The 9,482-nt window shown below is 43.5% G+C and overlaps 1 protein-coding gene across 3 annotated transcripts; it reads left to right on the top strand.

The window, feature by feature from the left end:
- Positions 1 to 436: 436 nt before the first annotated feature.
- LOC137106447 (zinc finger protein 11-like) lies at positions 437 to 7,676 on the top strand. Of its 3 annotated transcripts, none has more exons than XM_067489689.1 (7): positions 437 to 788; positions 2,130 to 2,335; positions 2,676 to 2,777; positions 2,860 to 2,955; positions 3,116 to 3,226; positions 3,476 to 3,599; positions 4,825 to 7,676. In XM_067489689.1, exons 1-7 carry the CDS (start codon positions 761 to 763, stop codon positions 7,428 to 7,430), a joined length of 3,273 nt encoding a protein of 1,090 aa, XP_067345790.1. In that variant the 5' UTR covers positions 437 to 760; the 3' UTR covers positions 7,431 to 7,676. The 3 variants fall into 3 exon arrangements, with proteins under 3 accessions (XP_067345790.1, XP_067345792.1, XP_067345791.1); XM_067489691.1 differs by lacking the exon at positions 437 to 788 and adding an exon at positions 910 to 964; XM_067489690.1 differs by lacking the exon at positions 437 to 788 and adding an exon at positions 923 to 1,074.
- The last annotated feature ends 1,806 nt before the right edge of the window (positions 7,677 to 9,482 follow it).

Below are 9,482 nucleotides of genomic sequence, written 5' to 3'. Positions count from 1 at the left end.
TGTTTCTTAATAAAACATTAGTAAATTCTTCCTCATTTGCTGTAATTAGAACTACAAACATTTAAGCAACACTGTAAAACAAATGTAGATTAAAATGATAAAAACTACAACAATCCATGAACAACACAGAAATAAATCAATAAAATACCCACATAATTAACACAGAGTCCTTTAACTGAAGTGGTATTAATACATCATGCATTACCAACAACAATTTACAATAAAATTGTGAAACCCAATATGTAAACCTATTTAAAGTGTTTCTTTTGTCTAACGTTTTTACATTTTTTTTTAAATATGTAGCTCTTTGAAAATTAATTACCATAAATTATACAGATTAATGCAGGGATACATGTGAATAATATTTCGATTTTCGATGCATTTCCTCAAATGACCTCAAGGGGGTGGGAGTAAACCCGTCAGCGTCATGTGAGCCAGAAGAAGAAGAAGAAGGTCCCGTTCTTAGCAAACAGCTCCAAAGTTGGACAAATTAATGCACAGCGGGTTTTTCTTGATTAAAGTGAAGAGAGCAGCTGTTTTAGCCGGACATACAAGTTAACACGAACCTTTAACGGACCGCGGTGACGGAACCGAACCAAGTGAAACGAACGTTTTCCACTACGCCTGCGCACTCCAAATTTCTTCTAGTATCTAGCCGCCCTTCTTCTCTGCCAAACTTGCACCGCAGGGTCGGGCGGACGTCGACTCACAACAACCCCCAGTTGATTTGCTCGCCTAATTGAACACTTTTCTAGATAAAATGGAGAGTCTGCATGCTACCGAAAACGGTAAGCCGAGGAGAATTCACCGTTACATTAGTCAGCGCGAGTTATCAGGTTTGCTTTTGGATTGTGTGCGCCCGATTTGGAACATGGCGTACCCCGCTCTGAGATGGCGGTGGCTATGCTACGCTACAGCGCCAGAGAGCAGATGTGTACGCGGTCGTTACTGGACGGACTTTAGCGTGAGCTAAGCTAGTTAGCTAAGTTGCTGCCTTTTTATTTTAATATTACAGAGCTGCTTTGTAACGCTGGTAGAGGCAGCTAACGATAACCCAGTAAACTGTCCTCTCAGGTTTGTTAGCAACGGAAGTGGAGATGTTAACGGTAGAACGGCTGACGGTTGCTGCATTCGCGGGCTTTGCCTCGTTAATACACAGACATTTGGGTGTTAAAATATTTGTGAAGCAGGGAACTTTTATATCAAATAACAACGTAAACTAACCGCAATGGCAACTTAAAGGGAGCTGATTGCCTTTACCACTTTAGTAGCGTGGATAGCGTTGGTTACAACGATTGCACACAAATGTAGTCGCCGCGGCGTTGTGGTTGTTATGGTGGGTGACACGTACTTACGACACAGTTACGAGTCCGCGAATGCAGCCTCGCGTCTGCTTGGAGGTGGTGGGAGTGTTTAGTGGCCCCTCACCTGCGCGAACTGGGGCCCCTGAAGGTCGCAGCGTCTCTGTCCAGTTAGCCTGCAGCAAGGAACATCGGGGGAAAATATTCCATATTAGCAAATCCCAAGATAGAATAGTTAAACTTAGAGGTTTAGAGGTTTCTAAAGGTTGTATTTATTCTGTATACTGTGTATTATACTACTGTTACGTTGCAACAGTCAACACACTGTCAGAAAGTGATGAAAAGTGTCCCACAAGATCTCACAACCCTAAGCTGACACTGAAGTCATTTGTTTTGCTCAGTCGTCAGTCCAAGGCTGAAATCAATTCAATGCGTGTACCAATACCAGCACTTTGACTTTGATGCTGGTTCCTTAATGAAGCATTTTTATACCAATTTCATAAAACCCATTTTAACAAAGTATATTCTACCCAATACTCCACAATTCCTGTTGTGTTTTTTGGCTACTGTCACCAGCGGGTTATTTATTTATTTCTTTTACACCTGAAGCAGTTTTGCTGCATGTTTATTGGTTCACTGATGCTAATAAGATTTACTCCTCAGATATTGAATGACAAGGCATTTTTTGATACTCTATATTAATTAAGCAATTTAATCAGTGCCATTAAAGTTCAGTAATCTGCCCTGTGGTAAACTTTGGAGTATTTACAGAAGCACCAGCCATACATATTCAATACTAATAGGCTTTAATTGTAATATACTTTCCAGGTTCAACAGCTCTTCTGTTGCCGTCTCTGCGCCTCTTCATACCTCCTCTTCGTCTGGTGTCTGCAGCTATGTGGCAGGTCATCCAGAGGGGCAGTGTGCAAGACTACGGTATGGTGGAGGAGTTCATCTGCACAGTTACAGAAGTTGTACCTGAACTGTTAAATGCAGATCAGAAAGCTCAGCTCCTCTTGGGACTCAGAGCACGGGTAAGGCTGCAAGATAGATAATGTTTATCGGCTGCCAATATTAAGCTGGCAAAATAAAGTTTAAACGCCTATTATCATGCAGTAGAGCCATCACCCCTTGGTAAAGGCTACTATCTCTCCAACATCAACTCCAATTTCAAAGCACCTGAACAACAATAAAGAGCTCAAGTTTGTCCTCACTGACAGTAAAGGTGCAGCTGATAAAAGGGTTTAATTTTTTTTTTTCTCTGTTTCTCATCTGAAAAGATTTTCCAGTTGTAAATAATGTGACTCAGTTCTTGGAGGATCAGATTATGTTTGCACTGTGAAGATTACCAGTTGGTGAAACCTTTTGTTGCAGGTGGTCCTTGAATTGTGTCGAAGTGAGCCGGTAACAGATATAGAAACCATCCAGATGCATCTTGAACGTATCAAAAACCTTGTATCCACCTGGGCAGCACAGGTTAGCTTCTTAAAATGTGTTTTGTAAGTCTGCGACGTGGTTACGTTTAGTGGTAAATATTTTTCTTTGGTTTTTCTTTCAGCCATGTTTTGCAGAAGTAGAGTTTCCAGAGTCAGACTTTGTGGATCAAGTTGAATTGTTGCTGAAAGACCCTGAAGAGAAGGAGAAGTTTTTCCAGGTTTGTATGGGGCTGAATGTATTATTTAAAATTCCTCATGTTGATGGGATGTTTTTTTTTTTTTTTTTTTATTGGACTATAAACAGCAACACAATATATAAAATACATTCATTGTCTAATATTTCAGCAGTAAATTACAAGGGCTTGTCCTTTGTTTCAGGATGTCTTCCCGGTGGATTTTGGGCCTGAATTTGACAGCGCTCTACAGGTCCTAATGCTGGATTTTCTGTCCAGACTTGAGAAGCTGCTTCCAGTACCGGACATCCAGCAGGTACTGCAGCCTTTATGGGAAACTCCCCATCAAGTAACCAGCTAGCTTATCAAATACATGGAACATTTATTTGAGGAATTAAGGGGAACTTGACTGTGGACAGGTAGAGTAAACAATTGTGCAGTCAGTGCCAAATTCTAGTAGCATTTATCTTTTAGCTTGTGTTAATATTAGGATGGAATAGAACAACACAGAACACATGATCTCTTTCGATAAAGTTTGTAATGTAACTTCCTTTCCCCTCCCAAGACTGCATCCATGCTCAGTGCTGTCCCATCTGCTCTGGAGGAGTGTGTGCACTCAGTTCCTGACCCGCAGCATCTGAAAACCGTGCTCCTGTACCACACAACACTTGGACATTTTGATTTATCTGGTGAGTCTCATGTGGGCTGCAAGTATTATCTACGCTGTTATAATACCGATCACAGTGTCCCAACATTCCTGTTCAGGTTTTCAGAAATCTGCATTTGTTTGCCAAAGTACTTCCAGCAATGTAAAAACCTGGAGTTTAGCTAGAGTGTTTGAAAGAATTTGTTGAAAGTTTATTGAAGGTGGCTCATTGTGGAAAGCCCAAACTTAATTAGCAAACCATAATTAGGCTTTTAAAAAAGCCTAATTATGTTTTTTTTAAAAAACCAAAACCTGAGACACGATGAACTGATTACATCAATTCACAATAAAGAAAAGATGAAATGCAGTTTTTGTGAAGACAAAAGTTCCACGTTTGCTGGTATGTGCATCAAATGGCAAATATTTCCTAATGAAAAATAAAACATCAATACAAGCTAACAAGGTCTTTTATTTAGGAAATTAAATTGAACAATTATAATAATAAAACTTTTTTCATCATATTTCTCTCCAAATCTGGCTGAACACTGTGTTTCACGACCCTGTTACCCACACTGCTTTAATAGATTGTACTACATGGGTGCTTGGTTTTGTCGATTCACAGTTCTAATACAGTTTATTTGGATTAAAAAAAGGCAGCAGTAACTTGGGAAGTTCTCCTCCATAAAGGAAAAATTAAATTAATAAAATATTTGTAGCTGCAGATGGCTGGAAGATGCAGAAACTCTGGACTCTGTCCTTCCACAAATTTCAGGTTTTTCTTGATCAGTTTCAGTCAAGACTACACTTTTAACCACAACATGTAAAATACTACTCCACTGATATTAAAAGAAGCCTGCTACAGTTTATAATGGATCTTTAGAACACAGCTGTGAGGGAAACCAGATGGTGGAACTGCTCAAACCACAAGACCGTCAACCAAAAATGTTAACATGGAAAAAATTCCAAGAGTCACTTTGCCAGATTCATTCCTCAGTTATTAAGGTACCATAACCCCTCAGGCTTCATGTCAAATGACAGCCAGTCTGGCAGAAATGAGTGTATATATTTGCCCTAAAAGTCTTTGTCGTGATGGAGCAAACTATGAATAACTGAGCTCTAGATGTACTTAAGCCAGGTTTGGTCAAGTTCATAAGCACGTCAGACCATCTCCGTTATCAACAATGATTGCCAATGAACTCATTTCCCCCATCCCCCTCCCCAAAAAGTCAGTAACCGTAGACCTGATGGAATTCTTCTTTTCACCACAGATGAATCTCAGACCATTCCTTCGTCCTTTGGGAATTGCATCCTCTCTTCACTGTCCCTCCCTGAGCTGGAGAAGGTTGTAATCAATGCCGACCAAATGCAGCTGGAGCCTCCATCCGAGCAAATGCAGAGTTGCATGACTGTCCAGGTGGAGGGAGAAACCGTGACACTGCTGGACTACATACAGATTGATCAGCCGCCAAGTTTGGTTGAGCCTGATGATCACGAAGAAAATGAAAGTAATGTGGAGGGAACGGCTGTGGATGCAACAAACGAGGATGTCAGTGACAACTTAAAGCCAGCGGTTTTTCAACCGCTGAAACAAAGCAAAAGGCTCCAGTTAAAGAGGAAAACTTTAAAAGAAAAAGACTCGGCAACAGCTAAGAGGCAAAGAAATAAATACTCCAACAATAAGACGTGTCCCGTGTGCCATAAGACTTTCCTGCGAGCTGCAGCCATGAGAAGACACCAGGAAATTCACTCTGCAAATCGGGATCTCAGGTACAAGTGCACCAATTGTGACAAGCGCTTCAGGGATCATTACGACATGAACAGACACAACCTTCGTGTTCATGAAAAGGAAGAAGTCGGCAACAATGATAAAGATCTGGACTCAGAAGATCCCAGCACATCAGAGATCTTTGAAAGCAAAAATTGCATTCTTTGCGGGAAGTACTTTGCCCGCCGCGTAGACATGGAGCGACACATGAAGTCCCACTCTGAGGAGCGCCCGTATCAGTGCTCCTTCTGTGAGAAGAGATTCAAAAATCCTTATGTACTGAAGAGACACCAGAAGGAGATTTGTAAAAGCAGAGAGCAGAAAAAGCCAAAGAGGAGAGAGACTCAGCGATCAAATCCACAGCCACCTTCAGGGGCCACGACGGAGGGTAAAGTCTGTCCCATCTGCAGCAGGATCTTACCTTGCACTGCAGACATTGCAAAGCATTTACGGTCTCACTCAGAAGAGCGTCCCTTTATTTGTATCACTTGCGAGAAGGGCTTCAAATACAGAGACACATTGAAGAAGCATCAGATTATTCACGGTCACGAGGGGATCAGAGAGGAACAGAGTAAGACAGTGGAACAGATTTTAGCTGAAGCTGACACTCAGAATTGTGACGACAGTGGTGGCCTTGATAAAAAGGAAGGTAATCCAGAAGGATCTGCAGACACATCTACAGAGTCCCCATCTGCACCTGTGCAAAAAGCCAATAAGTTGTGTCCCGTCTGTTCTAGGGTGTTCGACAGCGTCAAAACCCTGAACAGGCACATACAGTGTCACACAGATGATCGTCCATATCACTGCGTCCACTGCAAGAAACGTTTCAAACACATGCACGGGCTAAAAAGACACCAGATTTATGCCATTTGTCACAAAAAAATCGCCAGATTCGCGTGGAAAAAGGAGCAGAGAGCAGGACCCAGCCAAAGCGAAATAACCGGCACCGACTCCCAACAGGCGCCTCCTCTGAAGATACCTGTGTGGTGTTCAAACTGTGGCAAACACTTTGAACATCTGTCTGCTTTGAAGGAACACCAAGAGAACGTTTGTAAAGTGGAAGTGGGCGAAATAATGAAGTGTGACGACTGCGGGAAAGAATTCAAGAGCATGACCATGCTTAAAGTGCACCAGAGGATTCACGATCCGCTCTACTGCACAGAGTGCGGCAAGATTCTCGCAAACGAACCGGCTTTTGAGAGGCACAAACTGATGCACAGGCCCATGCAGTGCACAATGTGTGACAACACTTTTACTTTACTGAGGCGCTTGAGGGAACACTACGAGAAGCAGCACAACTTCTCCGGACCGTATCCCTGTGCACAGTGTGACAAAACCTTCATCCAGCTGTCCTACCTCGCCATCCACCAGAGAATCCACAAAGGAGAGTTCCCATACGTGTGTGACATGTGTCCAGAGAAGTTCAGGTCGTCGAACTGTCTCACGGTTCACCAGAGGAAGCACACCGGAGAGAAGCCCTTCCTTTGCTGGCAGTGTGGAAAGTGTTACCGCTCGGCCTCAGAGCTCACAGTCCACATGGGAACCCACTCGGAAGAGAGACCCTGGGCGTGCACGCAGTGCAACATGGCTTACCGCACAAAGCTGCAGCTGACCAACCACGTCGAACAAGTCCACATCGGGGTCCGGTATCCCTGCAGCACCTGTGGGAAGCCCTTCATGAAGGAGACGTCCCTGAAGAGACACGAGTTGATTCACACAGGAGAGAGACCTCACCAGTGCACAGTGTGCGGAAAGACTTTTCTGACCGCCAACGAGCTGAGACTTCACAACCGGTATCACACCGGGGAGCGGCCGTACAAGTGCGAAGTGTGTGGCAAAGCCTTCATCCAGTCAGGATATTTGAAGTCGCACATGCGGATCCACACAGGGGAGAAGCCTTTCAAATGTGACATTTGTGACAAAGGCTTCAGGTTGTCGTATCACATGAAGAAACACAGGCGGACTCACGCCGGGAAGCCAAAGAGCTACGTGTGTGAGGACTGTGGGTTAGCGTTCCTCCAGAAAAAGTCCCTCTGGGAACACGCACTCACTCACGATGTGAAAAACGAACCTTCGTATACTGATGAAGTCAGGATTGACTTTCAGTAGGAACTGTTTATTTTCATGCAGGTTTCTTAGTTCTTTGTTCTTACTTTGCTCTTTGTTATTTGGTTTTGACCAGTGTGTGTGTGTTGGTGTTTTTGTTTTGTTCTCCCATTTTGCATTACTGCGTCAATTCACTTGTCCTGTCAGGTACGTTGATGATTTATAAGGCCTGTTATGCTGTAAATATTGGAAGCCAATTAATTATTTCTGCTTCAGTTGCTTTTTGAAATAAATCAACGTTGAGTGTAAGTCACTTTGCCTTCGTCTTTGAACATGCTGTAACAATAAGTTGAATCATTTTCTCGAGCAGCAGTTTTAAGTAACTTAATGTTGAACAGGCCGAAGCTGCAGCTTTATCCTGTGTCCTGCATGGAAGGATTATCTTCAATATCTTTGTAGAGCTCAAGATGGCTTCTTGATTGATTTTTATCAATCAAGTCTTAATGGAAATAAAGATTAGACTTTGTAAATGCTCCTTCACACTCACAAAGGTTTTTTTTTTTGTTGTTGTGTTACTTTGCCTGTGTGAAACTGCTGAGTAACATAGACGTCAGACAGAAACTGTGTAGTTGCTTTCAACCAGAAGATGGCAGTGGAGTCTCACTAACGAGGCTCACGGCTGAAGTTCCCTGGGGGAGGCTGCCGGTGTTGCCGCCCCCCCCTGCTGCCACAGCTTGTGTTAGAGGATGTCGACTGCGAGCTTCCTCACACATAAATAATGCAGGGTTTGTACCTAATGAACATCCGTATCTCAACTCTCCATAAATATTCCAAGTAATACATGAGGTTTCCGTTTTAATATGTGGGGGATGTTTAGGCAGCGTTTTACTTAATGCAACATAAATTTCCCACCAATTGTTTAATACAAAGCTCAGTGGCTGCAAGTCGATATTCATCGTCTGCGCTTCCTGCTTCTGTCACCTGACTGTTTACTCCGCCCGAGTTACAGTTGAACCCACCGCAGCAGCTACAGCAGCATCAGAAAACCCGAAGGCCGGCAGAGCTTCTTCGGAGTGTTGGGAGCAGATCACTTTTTTAACCCAAAGCATATTGATTTATATGAGCCTGTAATTGCTTCAGTGTGTCCTGGATTATTCCTCCCCGTAATTGAGGCCTGGCAGAGGTCGGTTTCCTAGACATAGCCTCCCCGATGCCAAGTGGCGGGTAGTGAGGAGCAACGCGCCCATTCCTAAGCCAGGGAACAGGGGCCACGCACCCCAAAACCCATTTGTGCGTTGTGGGATATGTAAACGGTGAAAACAGTATCTCGCACAAGCAACTGAACAGCGCGTGGACATGCTCGATGCAACGCCACTCTCACTAAAAGCTCCTGAATTTGTGCACTTTTTTTGGGGGGGGGCGTTTAGCTCTCTTCTGTGGCTTGTCCCTCTAGGATCACTAGTGTTTACTGAAAGTCCACATTATGGCTGCAATTACTGCTCACGTCTCCGTTTGATTATTTGCTTTGTGTTTTTGTTCCTGACTCACAATGGGACATTCCTGGATGTTGTAATACGCGGAATGCTCGCACGCTCCAACAGGCCCTGGGATCACCGGGGTCTGACAAGTACACAGGGCTGTAAACAAAATGTTTAGTGTGTGTCGGCCAATGGACCTGCCTACTTTATTTGGAAAACTTAATACTTCAATTTAAATGACACTGGAAGACAAACATCGGTCCTCACTGTACCTCGGAAGCAAAGCTCATCCGTGGTGTCTTATATCTGGTGAACATTCGGGCTGTATTGTTATTAGAGGATGAGAACACCAGTCATTTATTAATACGGCCGACGTTTTTGACCACAAATGGTCTTTTTCAAGGCTGAAATACTGGTTTTAGTTTAGTGCGCAATTATCTGTATTATTATTATTATTATTATTTTCTGTAGCACGCTCACATGACCAGCAGCGGGAGCATTTTTAACACAGGGTCAGGGTCGTGTCCGCTAAATAAGAAGTTACCAACATCAGCCATTAGCACAGAAAGGGAAACTGCCGGCCTAGCTCTGCCCGGAGGGCCCCACAATGCCCCAAAGACCCAACAGCAAATGCTGG

This window comes from Channa argus, chromosome 21 (assembly GCF_033026475.1).
Source record: "Channa argus isolate prfri chromosome 21, Channa argus male v1.0, whole genome shotgun sequence".
Lineage (NCBI taxonomy): Eukaryota > Metazoa > Chordata > Actinopteri > Anabantiformes > Channidae > Channa > Channa argus.
Note: the sequence above shows the minus strand (reverse complement) of the source record. Positions and strands in the feature narration are given on the sequence as shown.

Excerpts from the sequence above, each read along its gene's own strand:
- LOC137106447 (XM_067489689.1), top strand. The coding sequence starts at position 761 with ATGGAGAGTCTGCATGCTACCGAAAACG. Across the intron at positions 789-2,129 it reads TCTGCATGCTACCGAAAACG|GTTCAACAGCTCTTCTGTTG; the intron begins GTAAGCCGAGGA and ends TATACTTTCCAG. Across the intron at positions 2,336-2,675 it reads TCTTGGGACTCAGAGCACGG|GTGGTCCTTGAATTGTGTCG; the intron begins GTAAGGCTGCAA and ends CTTTTGTTGCAG.